This window comes from Podarcis muralis, chromosome 4, assembly GCF_964188315.1.
Source record: "Podarcis muralis chromosome 4, rPodMur119.hap1.1, whole genome shotgun sequence".
Taxonomy (NCBI): Eukaryota; Metazoa; Chordata; class Lepidosauria; order Squamata; family Lacertidae; genus Podarcis; species Podarcis muralis.
The window spans coordinates 7,697,433-7,712,938 of record NC_135658.1 but is presented as its reverse complement, the minus strand read 5'-3'; the positions used below and the strand labels follow the sequence as shown (position 1 = coordinate 7,712,938).

At 46.3% G+C, this 15,506-nt stretch overlaps 1 protein-coding gene across 1 annotated transcript; it reads right to left on the bottom strand.

The window, feature by feature from the left end:
- Positions 1-634: 634 nt before the first annotated feature.
- On the bottom strand, positions 635-15,099 carry LOC114595531 (sialidase-3-like). Its single transcript, XM_028725832.2, has 4 exons — positions 14,723-15,099; positions 11,305-11,535; positions 1,435-6,685; positions 635-1,056 (listed from the first exon to the last, which is right to left on the bottom strand). The coding sequence occupies exons 1-3, from the start codon at positions 14,759-14,761 to the stop codon at positions 5,636-5,638; spliced, it is 1,320 nt and encodes a 439-aa protein (XP_028581665.2). The 5' UTR covers positions 14,762-15,099; the 3' UTR covers positions 635-1,056; positions 1,435-5,635.
- Positions 15,100-15,506: the final 407 nt, after the last annotated feature.

Here is a 15,506-nt window from a genome sequence, read left to right as displayed (position 1 = left end):
GTCTCCACCTTCATTAGTTTGAACATGGCTCATTCCTATAATAAAGCATGTAATACCTTTATCAAACTAGGCATACTTTCCTTCCCTGAACTGAGAGATTCAGGGTTCATTCACACTTCCAGTGGCCCCACGATTTTTAGGCAGCGTTCCGAGAGCTTTTCATTTTGTTCCATCTCTTTCCCTGGGAAAACCTGCCGATGTCTGTGTTTGTTCCAATTCAGCAGTAAACATCGGGTTACATATACTTCTCTGACTTTTTGCAATGCAGTTATTGTCTATTTCTTGTTTGTATATGTATGTGTATGTAAATCTATTTTAGCATAAAATATATTTAAAAGTACATGTTTTAATGCACATTGAGATAAGCCTTTTTGTTATGTAATGAAGTTCTCACCCTGGGCCAGCAGGGGGATACTGGAGATAATTTTCACTCAGGTCCACATATGCAAATAAGGGATTGAAAGTGACATTCAGTGATTGGATAGTGACAGAAAATAGTTACAGTTGCGTTGTAGTGGAGCTCTATATAAGCAGGCTGGCTGAAGCCTTCAGTTCAGTTCAGTTCTGGCCTGTGAATAAACAAGAGCTGTTTGAAGAATCGCTGTGTCGTCTGATATGTCCACCCACAACTTAACACTTTTCATAAAGATTTATTTAAAAAACAAACAAACTGCACATCAGTACAGAAACGGAATTGAACTCTTGGATAAACATATAAGGCAAAACGGATGGAAATCAGAAGGCAGCTGATCTGCCCATCGCTTCATGTAATAATAATAATAATAATAATAATAATAATAATAATAATAATAATAATATTTTATTTATACCCCGCCCTCCCCAGCCAAGACCGGGCTCAGGGCGGCTAACACCAGGTATAAAACAACTGATTAAAATACAACTGAAAAACAAGATTAAAATACAACATTAAAATGCAGCCTCATTTCAGTAGAAACTCAAATCAAAAACTTTTTGGGGATGAAAACGTCCAATCTTCACCAAAGCCAACTATCCAGACTGGTCCTACGTGGGCCAAAGAAAGAGGTTTAGTACAGGCTATCTCCCTGATAGGAGGGACACGGGTGGCGCTGTGGGTAAAAGCCTCAGCGCCTAGGGCTTGCCGATCGAAAGGTCGGCGGTTCGAATCCCTGCGGCGGGGTGCGCTCCCGTTGCTCGGTCCCAGCGCCTGCCAACCTAGCAGTTCGAAAGCACCCCTGGGTGCAAGTAGATAAATAGGGACCGCTTACTGGCGGGAAGGTAAACGGCGTTTCCGTGTGCTGTGCTGGCTCGCCAGATGCAGCTTTGTCACGCTGGCCACGTGACCTGGAAGTGTCTCCGGACAGCGCTGGCCCTCGGCCTCTTAAGTGAGATGGGCGCACAACCCTAGAGTCTGGCAAGACTGGCCCGTACAGGCAGGGGTACCTTTACCTTTACCTATTTCCCCTGATGTGCTAGATTTCCAGATACGGGAAGTAGTGGTGTTGTTTTTTAAGGAGATGAACTGCAACAGGAAGCGGTAGAGATCTGAGGTGGAGCATGGGCAGAGCAGTTATCCGAAGTTATCGCCAGCACGTGTGCCAGGACTTCATACAGTGCCATGCGAAGCCAGAGGCAGGAACAACATGCAATACAACATGTTGCTACACTAAGCAGAATTGGGTAGGATCACGCTATCCCCCCCTTCTGCACCAAGGCCACAAACAAGAGGAACAGAACTCACAAGCCACAAGCCTTTCGCCCACACGGCACCAGCTAACCTGTAGGCCGGCACATGTGATATGTAACTTTAAGAACTGGTGCTCGAGTATGCTCTTTTTCACTCCTCCTCCACTCCCATCCTCTTTTCCTTGTGTGTCGTGCCTTTCAGAATGCAAGCCTGAAGACGGGATCTGTGTTAACTACATATCTCCGTAAGCCACTCTGGGGGTCCAGACCATGAAGAGAATGATCAGTTAATGGTAATTAAGTGTAATAGAAAAATTAAGAAATGCAGAATAAGTAATAAAGAACGGAAAATCATCAGAGGTGGTTAGACGGACGTCTAAAATATTGTATAAGATAAGAAGTTATGTTAAATGAATGTTGGAAATGATATGTAAAAACCCCCCAATAAAAATGTATATATATATAAAAAATACTGTAGGTAAGTAAATGTAAATGTCAGTAAAATGATGGTGGTGGTAATAATAATAAAATAATAATAATAATAATACAGTGGTACCTCAGAAGTTGAACGGAATCTGTTCCGGAAGTCCAGTTGACTTCCAAAACATTCGGAAACCAAGGTGTGCTTTCTGATTGGCTGCAAGAAGCTCCTACATCCAATCAGAAGCCATGTTGGACATTCGGGTTCCAAAGAACGTCCGCAAACCGGAACACTCACTTCCGGGTTTACGGCGTTCGGAAGCCAAAACGTTCGACTCGCAAGGCGTTCGAGATCCAAAGTGCAACCGTGATGATGATGATGATAAAATTTCTTGTTTTCTAGCACTGTTGATCAAGACAAATCAGAAAGCCATGAAAGGCCACCATCTCGTTGCCACAGGAAAATGAACCTCTGGGCCCAAACTGAGCAACATCATGCAGGAGTCAGGGAACAGGATACTCAAATAACCAAAAAACTCACATCTGGGAATGAGAGAGACTTATTTCAAATGCAGCTCCTTTCTTTAGAAGGCACGGAAATTTGTGTGTGAGACAGAGAGCTGTTGTGGACATTTTATGCATCCTTCCTAATAGGCTCAAGACATCTCTATTTTGCGCAGTCGTGCTGGCTGTAATTTTGGTTCGTTTTGCAATGAGGCAACCACCCTCATTCATCGTCTCCCTGAACTACAGACCATAGCTGTCAACTTACAGATTTGAAAATAAGGGACCAGCAGCCTTGAAAATAAGGGACCAGCAGCCTTGAAAATAAGGGACCTGCAGCCTCACCTGTTCCAGGCACTCCAGTCTTCCTGTCCTCCTGCAGTCTGGTCAAACTCATGCTGGGTAGCTTTGAGAACACTGTCCAACCAACTTTGTAACCAGAGGTTCAACTGAATCGAATCTGAATCACATGCACCACAAGGCCTATGCAGCCTCAACTTAAGATGGCTCCCCGGCCTGGCTTTGCACTGCAAAGTTTGCAGCAGCACGTGCAACAAAATGGCGTCCAGCATTCAAAAACCCCCTCAGCTTGCATTAACTAGCCACACACAAGGCATGCAAGCTCCACCCCCCAGTCGTTCTTAGACTTCTTATTGGGTGAGCAACACAGCCAAGCAACACAGTTGGAGCCTCCCTCCTCCCTGGGAGGGAGGGAGAGGAGCTGCTTCCTTTGAAATTTAAGGGACATCATTTAAGGGACATTTAAGGGACATACATCAATAAGGGACAGCAGCGGGACATGGCGCTGGAATAAGGGACTGTCCCTTCAAATAAGGGACACTTGACAGCTATGCTGCAGACTTGGGCTCCATTCTTTAGACATCCTCCCAATTTCTTCACTTTCTGCATCCTTCTTGGGCAGAAGTGAGGGGAAGTCCATAAACTCAGGGTTTCAGCGTAGTTGGGGAGCACAACATGGCGCCCCCACCGCAAAGCTAACAGAAGATGCTGAAACTCCTGGCTTTGTCACTTGCTGTGAACCCAGAAGTCCCTTCTCTATAATAAATAATAATAATAAATTTTTATTTATACCCCGCCCTTCCCGGTTCAGAAAACCAGGCTCAGGTTTGACTAACAACAAATTTAAAACACTTAAGTGATGCAACAACAAAAACCAGCATAAAATACAGTATAAAACATGAATAACAATAAATTCAGAATTCAAAAATCAATTTAGGGGGGAAATGCATCCAATATACATGAGATGATCACCAGGGCTAGCTGGCTAAATTAGTCCTATTTGGGCCAGCGAGGAGACCAGGGGAGAATTAGCTGTGGGATCCCAGAGTGGGGAATCTTCATAAAAGGGGAAGGGGAGGGAAGAGAAGGGAAATAAAAGATCAGGCTGAATTCAGATTAAAGGCCAGGCGGAATAGCTCTGTCTTACAGACCCTGCGGAAGGAAGTTAAATCCTGCAGGGCCCTGGTCTCATGGGACAGAGCATTCTACCCGGTCGGAGCCATCACTGAGAAGGCCCTGGCCCTGGTGGAGGATAATCTGACTTCCTTAGGGCCCAGGACCTCTAAACTATGATTATTCATGGACCTTAAGGTCCTCTGCGGGGCAGACCAGGAGAGACAATGAGATGACCTGCTGTAGATCTCCTGTGTCTCTGGGCCTTTAACACCCCACAGAACCTGGAAGCTCAAGGGCTTATTATAGTGTTTTTTTAAAAAACTATAACATATACATTTCTGCATATCCAAGGAACCCCCCACAAGCACATAGGAACAAGCACTGCTTTGCTTTTGGGGTGACTCTGATCTTTTCCAAAATTACAGACGTCCACATGCTTTCGCGCATGTGCAAGAGCTCAGGCAAAAATGAAGAGTGACAGTTCCGGTGCCAAAAATCCCAGAGTTTAGGGCATTGCCCATCCGTTTTTGAACTTTAAAAAGTTCCTCCTTTCGTGTACGGAAGTGGAAGGCAGCAAAGGCGGCAATGAGCCGATTCTGAACAATGCAGTTCTGTTTATATATCATTTTAGGCCCCAGGACATGGAAGGGCGAGACGTATCTTGTGACCAACAGGAGGCAGCCGTCAGCGATGGTGAAAAAGAGAGTGCTGAGGTAAAAATGAAAGAAAGAAAACACAACGTTGAATTGTAGACCGCCCCTTTCGATTTATCAATATAATTACGCAGAAGATGCAGTACAGTGGTACCTTGGTTCTTAAACGTCTTGGTTCTCAAACACCGAAAATCCGGAAGTGAGTGTTCTGGTTTTCAGACGTTTTTCGGAAGCCGAACATCCGATGCGGCTGTTGGCAATTGTTTCCAGGGCACCTGCACCAATCAGAAGCTGCGCCTTGGTTTTTGAACATTTTGAAAGTCAAACGGACTTCCAGAATGGATTAAGTTAGGCGCTTTTGTTTTTGCTATTTATTCTGCGTTTTTGTTTTTGAGGCTTTTTTGGACAATTTGATTCTGTGACTGTGTGAGACCCAGTTCAGCTACTGATTGATTGATTGTGTGACTGTGGAAATGGATAAAAGCCCCCCATCCAAACAATGACAATCATCAGTACAGGTAAGAAAAAATAATAATTTTAGTTTTCATCATCTACAATACTATCTTATTTATTTTATAGTACAGTACATTGATTATTGCTTTCATTTTATGGATCAATGGTCTCATTAGATAGTGAAATTCAGGTTAAATTGCTGTTTAAGGGGTTGTTTTTAAAAGTCTGGAACAGATTAATCCCTTTTGCATTACTTTCTATGGGGAAGCGCGCCTTGGTTTTGGAACGCTTTGGTTTTGGAACGGACTTCCGGAACAGATTAAGTTTGAGAACCAAGGTACCACTGTAATTCTTTTTTGTTTGGCTGCTTTCAAGGAGGCAGAAGCGAGGGCCTGTTTATCGTCACCCAAAAACGACGGTCGTTTTCCAAAGCCTAGACCGTATAATATAAAGGTGGAGACATAGGAGAGGCAAGGGAGAGCACCCGCATTTTCTGTCCTGGGGTGCTAAACGTCTGTGAGCACCTATGCTTCCGAGGGAGAAGAGGGAACACAGCAGCTTTCCCTCACGTTCCTCAGGAGCTCGACACCCGTGAACAGTTGGAAGGCGATCTCCTCACACTCGCAGGACACCCCACACTCAAACAGGCACCCAAACATCACCGACTCGCCCTCCTCGCACACGGCCAGGTCCGAATACCCGCTGGGCCCTTTGTTCAGGACCCACGGGGCCTTCCAGCACCCCTTCTCCAGCGGAGAGGTGTTGAGGTAGATGCCCAGATCCACGCGCTTGTGCCTTTTCGTGGGATGGGAGAAGATCAGCCACGACCGGGCGCCCTTGAGGGGGGCCGAGGAGGGATCGAGACCCGACGACTTGGCCCCGTCTTTCTTCCGGCCCAGATCCAACGGCTCCAGCTGCGGGGAGAAGCTCACCACGCTGCCCTGGCACCCGTGCGGAGACTCGCACAACTCCTCGCACAGGGAGGGGCTGACAAACTGGTGGCCGTTGTCGGTGCACAGCGCCCCGACCCGGTAGTTGTGGAGGCTGCGGGCGTTGCAGTAGAGGACCCGGCTGTCGTCCGGGCACGACAGCTCGGCCACCTGGCACTCGGAGGTCAGCAAGGCATCGAGGAGCGGGCTGCGCGACCAGCTCTGCCCGCCATCGTCGCTGTAGAAAGTGAGGCAGTGAGGTTTGATCCAGCACTCCAGAGGGCGCCCCAACAAGCGCTTGTGGATGTAGTAAGCGTACGCCGGGATCACCAGGCGGCCGGAGCTGAGCTGGATGCCATGGCCCGGGCCGACGGCGAACGTGGCCCAATTGGTCAGCTCTCCGCCAATGACCGCCTCGGTCAGGTCGGTCGCCTGGCTCCAGGTGCGGCCGCCATCTTGGCTGGAGACGTAGCAGAGCCGGGCGGCATTCCTCCCTGTGCTGATCTGGTGCCGTTCCGTGATGTACTTCTCCACACAGATGAAGAAGAGGAAAAGGGTGCCGCTCTTCCTCTCGAACACGGGGCAGGGGTTCATGGTGCGGTGGTTGAGCAGGACGGCTGTCTCCAGAGGTTCCTGAGGACCCCACTGAAATACAAAGCAGAGGATGAGTTAGAGCACAGGTAAAGGTAAAGGGACCCCAGACCGTTAGGTCCAGTCGCGGACGACTCTGGGGTTGCGGCGCTCATCTTGCTCTATGGGCCGAGGGAGCCAGCGTACAGCTTCCGGGTCATGTGGCCAGCATGACTAAGCTGCTTCTGGTGAACCAGAGCAGCGCACGGAAACGCCGTTTACCTTCCCGCCAGAGCGGTACCTATTTATCTACTTGCACTTTGACGTGCTTTTGAACTGCTAAGTTGGCAGGAGCAAGGAGCAACGGGAGCTCACCCCGTTGCAGGGATTCGAACTGCCAACCTTCTGATCAGCAAGTCCTAGGCTCTGTGGTTTAACCCACAGCGCCACCCACGTCCTAGAGCACAGGTAGTCAAGCTTTTAATACCTACTGCCCACTAATGCATCTTTCTTGATGGTAAAATTTCCTTACCGCCCACCGGTGCTCGATGGAAGGAGTATTCAGCTTGTGCCATAGAACCCCCTACCGCCCACCTAGAATCCTGAAACGCCCACTAGTGGGTGGTAGGGACTGTTAGAATTCCTGCTCCATGATTGCAGTCATGGGACTGTGACAGTATGTGTTTTGACTCCACAGAGTGGGAAGTGACGGAGACAGATATTTGTGTTACTGTGTTGCGTGAAGTGGGACTATTGTCCTTTGTTCTTTCTCTATCCGATGCTAGAGAGAGAGGGAGCCATGTTGCAGTGCTCTGTGTGTGTTAACAACAACAACAACAACAACAACAACATATTATTTATATCCCGCCCATCTGGCTGGGTTTCCCCAGCCACTCTGGGCGGCTTCCAACAAAACCCTAAAATACAATAACCTATTAAACATTAAAAGCTTCCCTAAACAGGGCTGCCTTCAGATGTCTTCTAAAAGTTTGGTAGTTGTTTTTCTCTTTGACATCTGGTTCCACAGGGCGGGTGCCACTACTGAGAAGGCCCTCTGCCTGGTTCCCTGTAACTTGGCTTCTTGCAGTGAGGGAACCACCAGAAGGCCCTCAGCGCTGGACCTCAGTGTCCGGGCAGAATGATGGAGGTGGAGACGCTCCTTCAGGTATACAGGTAAATAAAGTAGATTAGCCAAAATGCTGAGTTGCTGAGGTCTGTCATGTGCATGATGTGCAAACTCTGTGGGTCCCTAAGTGTGCCGGTGTCTGTTGGCATCGGTTGCTGTGATGTTCGGGTTGAAGAAAGCTTTCGAAGCTCCCGAACGATCAACCAGGAGGGAGAGAACATGCCAGTTGGGCATGTGTCTCTGCCAGGGTCCTACTCGAGTGTGGGCTGAACTCCTGACAGAGACCAGGTTGACAACCTCCAAGTTAGAGAGTAAACCCAGATATTTCCCTCTCTTCGCTGTGGTGCAGTGGTTAGAGTGTTAGACTAGGAACCAGGGAGGCCGGGGTTCAAATTCCCGCTCGGCCCAGGAGTGGGCTTACCAAAATCACAAAAGAATCTATTTACGTATGCAACTACGGCTGCACGGACAGGATTAGCACAACATTGGAAAGAAGGTGTCCCAGCTAAAGAAGATTGGCAAGTTAAATTAATGGAATATTCTGAAATGTTTAGGGAAGTTTTTAATATTTAACGCTGTATTGTTTTTAACACTTGATTGGGAGCCGCCCAGAGTGGCTGGGGAAACTCAGCCAGATGGGTGGGGTATAAATAAATTAATAATAATAATAATAATAATAATAATATATAAATGGCAAAACTGACAATGAAATTAAGAGGAAGAGACGGCAACAAATTCAAGGAAGAATGGAAAGTACATATTGTAAAAATACAGGAGCGTTGTACACAGGTTAATACATTAGCAGGGTTTTAAAAGTACTTGTAATTTTACAATGAATGGATAATAGGTGATTTAAATATGTTCCAAATTTAACAATGGACATCCTTGTCTGAGGATAATTGCACTTTTTGCTGAGGACACAAGTGGCACCCCAGCGCTCGAAAAAGGCTTTGTGGTTTTTAATTTGGGAGTCAAGTGCCGTTGGAGTGAGCACACCATCTATTTTCGGGTGGCTTTAAATAGAGGTTTAAATTCCACTCCCTTCTCAAACTCCCCACAGGCTGTGTGTTCAAAGAGGGCAGCTCTACCCAACAGGTCTCTCAACCTATTCCTATATACTGTACTTTCGGGGCCGTCTTACCCATAGGTGCTAGGGGTGCAGGGCACCCGGGCGCCGGGCTCTCAGGGGCACCAAGCCGAGAGTCTGGGGCCCGAGAGTTGAGTCTGGGGAAGAGCCCACCCGTCAGTGGAAGCGCCTGGGACTGGGCAACCTGGCGCCGCATATACTTAAGACAGCCCTGTGTACTTTTCCATCTATAAGATGCCCACATGTATAAGATGCCCCCTATTTGGGGGGACTCAAATTTTAGAAAATGGGGGAGATGGCACAGAGTTGTTGAGCTTTTGGGGGGGGGGATTTCCCCAAGGTTGTTGAGGGGGGATTGCATCACTAAATCCGCCTCCTGTCTGTCCCATCACTGGTGACCAGAATCTCCAGTGGCAGAGAGTTCCACAGGACTGGGACATTCGACACTAAAAGCTCGGTTTACTGCTGCTGTCAAATGAGCCTCCCCGACTCGGGGAATGATGAACAATGCTCCTGCAAATGATCCCAGTGATCGAGCTGAGATATCAGGGTTCTGGTGGTCCCTGCGGTATCCTAGACTGAAATTGTTCAGGGCTTTGTAAATTAATACAGTTGAAGAAAATGAAACTTTCCAGAAGGAAAGCATTTCGGTGGCTTGGATTTGGAGAGGACAGAGCTGAGAGGCCTTACCTGGATATTGTCTTTTAAAAAACAATCTCAAACTTGCTTCCTGGAAAGTTGATGCAGGATTAGCAAATTTGCCCTTTTTCTTGTAGGAGTGTCTGCTTGCTTCCGCTATCATATACCGGGACTCAAACCCCCAGTGTTACCAGGGCAAGTTCCCAGCAAGGCTTCAAGTTACTTATTGAGTCAGCGGCATAAATATACACAGACTGGAACAGCTGTCAGTCGCTCAGCCTGACTGGCAAGCTGTTAACCCTGTCTTTCCATTCCCTTTTTTAAAAATGTGGGCAGAAGGCATGTGGAACAGACTCTTCATAGACACACGTGGAAGAATCTATGTCATATACCTGTTGCTCATGAAGTCATGAAGCCAAACGGCTTTAATCGGACAATTACTTGAATTACTTGGGTCCGATTGTTGCAGCCTCAAATCCAGTCAAATTTATCTGAATTTAGGTTTTGACTGAATTTCCTTGTACAGTCGTTACCTTGGAAGTCAAACGGAATCCGTTCCGGAAGTCCATTTGAATTCCAAAATGTTTGGAAAGCAGAACGCAGCTTCTGATTGGCTGCAGGAAGCTCCTGCAGCCAATCGGAAGCCGCGCCGGATGGTCGGCTTCCGAAAATCGTTCGAAAACCGGAACACCCACTACTGGGTTTCGATTGTTTGGGAGCCGATTTGTTCGGAATCCAAGGTATGACTGTCTGTTTGTAAATCGTTATTAGCAAAGACTGTAGATTTTTTAAAAATCTAGTTCCATGTGTGCATATCATTATTATAAATACAGGGTTGTACACAATGGCATAATGTAATTTGGGACAAAGCATTTTCTGAAAAGAAAGCGAAATACAACAAAAGAGGTTTAAAGGTACTCTCAAGGCAAATCTAAAAAATGCCACGTAAGCACAGAAAATTGGGAAACACTGGCCTGCAACCACTACAATCGGAGAGCAGCTTTTACTAAAGGTGTAATGGGCTTTGAAGACACTCGAACTCAGGACGAAAGGGAGAAACATTCTAAGAGGAAGGCACGCTTGGCAAACCTTCACCATGATCAACTCCAGCCCGGAAATCTTTGTCCCCACTGTGGAAGGACGTGTGGATCCAAAATTGGCCTCCACAGTAGGGTTACCAGACGTCCCGGTTTCCCGGGGACAGTCCCTGGATTTGTGAATAAGTCCCCGGACAAATTCCATCCCCGGAATGTCCCCGGATTTCATCTAATGTCCCCGGGAAACGCAGCAGCGGCAGTCTCAGCAGCCTGGAGGAGTTGGCTCTGGCTGGCTTCAGGAGATGCTTGGAAATCCCCATATGATGGTGGTGCAGGGGCTCTCAGGTGCAGCTTCCGGGCTGCCTCCACCTTCCCTGACCCCAGCAACTAAGCTGCGAAGGGAGGTTTCATGCTGCCTATCAGAACAGCCTCCCAACTCCTACTTGCGTGCAAGCGGGGCGGGGATCTCTCAGCTGTGAAGGGAGGCTTCACGCTGCCTATCAGAGCTTGTGTGCAAGCAGGAGGGGGCAGGGATCTCTCAGTTAGGCAACAGGAAGCCTCCCTTCCCAGCTGAGGGACTTGCTTCAGAGAGTATTTTCCCCATTATACACAGTGCGCAGAGCTTCATTAAATCCCCGCCTTCATTAAACAGCTTACCTGAGCTGCCTGCCACCCTGCTGTCACGCTGGAGTTGGCAGGCCCATGAACTGCTGCGTGACGACAGCCTTACATTTATTGTATATAGTAAGAAAGAAAATAATGTGCAATAAAATAGCAGCGTTACGCTTTCTGCTCCTGGCGTTACCTGAACGGACGTTCCTTCCTTCCGCCCTCGCCTCATCACCAGGAACTTAGCATCTTCGTCTCGGGGGGATGAGCGCTCTTCTGCAAACGCCAGGAAGGTGGACTCGGAGGGCAGGTAAAGCAGCGCCGGGATGCGGTAGGTGAGGCCCCCTCGTTTTTTCTGGCTGAAAAGAGTCACCTTCCCAGAGCCAGCCTGAGCCTCGGCCATGTTTTCTGGGCATGCAAAAATATTCTAGGAGACGGGGAAAGAAGTGAGCTTGAGAGCCAGAACTTATTTAGTTACATTTCCTTTTAGTGCGCCTGCGCTTCTAGCAGAAGCAGAAGCACTCAGATCGGTTCGGCTGATTTGCTGACACAGCTTCCATCAATACATTTTGGTTACAAAGGCTATTGTGCTTTGTATTGTGCCTGTGTGAACCTGCTACTTGTGTTCTTGCGATAAGCGTTTTAGCTCCTCTCTTCCCAAAGTGAAATACTTTCTCAGCAGTTTCTTAACAGTTTATTAAAGCGATAGGCTACTAGAAGTTCCCTTTTCTTGGTAACTCCCAGGGGTCCACAATATCATAATTTGGGGTTCCCTTGGGGTCCCCCTACAACTTGACTTAATTTAACAAAATAGTTTGGATTTTGAATAAATGTGCAATTAGTTGTTACTGTTTTGAATTTCACCGTGCCATTATCTCCTGTAGCGGGCCGTGCAAACCGCTATTCTGGATGATGCTTTTTGCAGGGTACCAGGTACTGTGGATGCATTTATGAAACCAAGCCAGAGAATGACCCAAACTATCGATTCTTCATTGGAACAACCAGCCAGCTCCAAAATTTAAAGCTTCCACTGTTTTGTGGAAGTGAGGGGGCTGGAAGACTAGAGGGGAAAGACCACCCTCTTTCTGGAGAGAGAAGATGCAAAAAGTGAGGAGGGGCACATTTTACCCTTTGGGGAATATACTTTAAAAACACACACCTATTTGTTGATTTATTTTTAATATATACCCACCCACTTCTAAGTAGTCTAAATAATAATAATTTTTAATTTATACCCCGCCCTTCCCGGTTCAGAAAACCGGGCTCAGGGCGGCTAACAACAAATTTAAAACACTTAATTGATGCAACAAAAAACAGCATAAAATACAGTATAAAATGTGAATAACAATGAATTCAGAATTCAAAAATCAATTTAGGGGGGAAATCCATCCAATAAACATTAGATGAAATAAAATATTTTTAAAAAATGATAGAATTAATATTAAGACAGTGTGACACAGTGGTTAAGAGTGTCAGACTAGGACAGGGTTCGAATCCCCATTTGGTCTGTGAATTCTCAGGTGACATCAATAAAATGCATGTTCACAATATGTGCGCATAAACCACACATCTGAAAGACGGCTAGCTCTGTTCTTTGGTTGCCTCTGTTCTCAGACCGGTGATCGGACCTTGATGGGGAGTTGGGCTATAAAAGCCACCCCAGTTTCCTTATAATAACCTCACGGGGTGATTTCAGACCCATTATTCCCTTCCAGGCTCGCCTACCTCACAGGATCAAACGGGGGGAGAAGAATCCCAAACACCACTTTGATCTCCCTGGAGGGAAAGGTAGGGCGTTGATGCAACAAACCAAAAAACCACAAAATAAATAAGTTGCTATTCCTGTCCATGAATTACTCCACTAAGGGTGATGTCTAACTAAGATGTGCTCAAAAGAGTCAGACCCATCGACTTCAATGGAATGGCTGGTTTGGTGCATTGATTCAAATGGGCCCGACTCTGCATATTACTAATAAAGGATGGTCACACAGTCTATGGCATGGGTAGGGAAACTAAGGCCCGGGGGCCGGATCCGGCCCAATCGCCTTCTCAACTCGGCCCGCGGACGGTCTGGGAATCAGCGTGTTTTTACATGAGGAGAATGTGTCCTTTTATTTAAAATGCATCTCTGGGTTATTTGCGGGGCATAGGAATTTGTTCATTCCCCCCCCCCTCCAAATATAGTCCGGCCCCCGACAAGGTCTGTGGGACAGTGGACCGGCCCCCTGCTGAAAAAGTTTGCTGACCCCTGTACTGTATGGGGCTTTTTGTTTCTGAACTTTGGCAGGTAGAACATTTTAATTTTAATAGTATTCAAGCTGAAGGTAATTTTAATTTTTGATGCAGTGGGTAGAAGTAACTTCCTGAATAGTATTCAAGCTGAAGGTAATTTGCGGATGAAAGAAGGGGGAAAGGATTTTTTTTGGAATAGTTAATAAATGTGCAAACACCAAATAGATAAGAGGTAGAGATCCAGATTTAACACTCTAAAAGTAGGTAGCCATTTTAAAAAGTCCTCAAAGGATTTGAGCTCTGAAGTTGGACTGACTGATCAGGGCTCTGATATGTTAGAAACGGAGAATTTCCCTCTCTCTTTCCTCATAACGCTAGTGGATTGGCGTGAGATTCAGGACAGCCAAATGAAAATACTTTTTCACATGCTGCATAAATGAGTCATGAAATTCTTGGACATAAGAAATAGTGGTAAAAAATAAAATTAAAATAAAATAAGGTATTGTCACCACTCCTTAAAGAATCTTAGAAAGTGGGGAGACGGATCTACGGCTTCCTCTGCGACCCTAAGCGGAGGTTTGAGGAGGCCCTAAGATACTGAAGGTAATGGGGCCTTTTATATGTCCAGCTGTCCTTTGTCAACAACAAATTGTCGCTGTTTTTTGTGTGTTGAATATATGCTATGTGGTCATTTATGGACCTAATAGGTATCCCAAGACATTTGCACATGACAAAATATGTATTTTATCAAAGTAACTGTTGAACTGAAATACAATTAAGATGTACTGTATATTAATAGTGAAATACAATTAAGAAGTATATTAACAGTGAAATAATTATTAAGCTCCAACTTAAAATGATTTTTGTATTCATAACAAACTTAATGCAAACACATTGGCGTTTGGCAATAACAAAAGTTCCTTGAGAAACGCAATTTACAAAGGCTCCTAATCTAGTCTCTATTGTAAACCAAGAAAACTTTAATAAAAACAAACAAACAAAATAATCTAGTCTCTAGAAACTTGCTATAACATGAAACAATAGGTGTAAATATAGGATGCAAACTACTAATAATTATAAACAGCAGAATGTAAGCACCCTATATATAGAAACGAGCAAATCAGTGATATTTTAGGCTAGCAGGCGGGGCCCATGACTTACATCATAGGAGCCAATACAACACAAAACACTGTTGCTGTATGTAGGTTTTATTTTATTTGTAGATTTTTTTTGAAATCTACATCCAGTTTTTTCCCCCTTTAATTTTTTTGGGGGCCCCCAAGAGAGTGGGGCTCTAAGCTATAGCCTGTTTAGCTTATAGGTAAATCCGGCACTGATTGCATGCCCTGCGCTGCCCGCTTCCCCATCCATCCATCACTCACCGCGCAGCGGATTCCTCGCAGTGCATAAAGACCCAGCATGGGGGGGGGGGGGGCTGGGTTAGGGGTTTGGGAAGCGCGATCCGCAGGCGCAGGATCCGACCCTGCAAGCCGAGGAGAGAGAAAAAGAGACCAGGAGAGGCGCTTCCTCGCCTGCGCGCACAGCCCTGCTTTGGCAACAGCTGAGCGCAACTTGCAACAAGAAATATAAATATAAATAAATGCTCGGCAGCTGCTTCCACAGGCTGCCAGCCAGCCTGCTGGGATCCGGTTCCCCGCTTGGCCAATCAGGGGAAGGGATGTCTTTCAGGAGCCATAGATTTAGTCCATGGTAAGATGCATGGCTAGCAGCTCCAGCCTTGGAGAGGCTTTTTGCAAAAGCACCAGAAGGAAATTCAAAGTCAACCCGCAAGCTGGCGGCAGTGTGCCAGTCTACTCTTTTTCTTTCTCCCTATGCCCCATGCAGATGAGCAAGAGGCAACGTCAGAGTATGTTAAATGAGCCATTTATGAATTCTTAATGGGTAAAAACTTCCCCTCTTTAGCCACTGTGAGCTGCAAATTAACTGAGAGCTAATATTTTAAGTGAGGAGGAATTAAAGAACCTTTTATTGAGGGTGAAAGAGGAGAGTGCAAAATATGGTCTGAAGCTCAACATCAAAAAAACGAAGATCATGGCCACTGGTCCCATCACCTCCTGGCAAATAGAAGGGGAAGGAAGGAGGGCAGTGACAGATTTTGCTTTCTTGGGCTCCATGATCACTGCAGATGGTGACAGCAGCCATGAA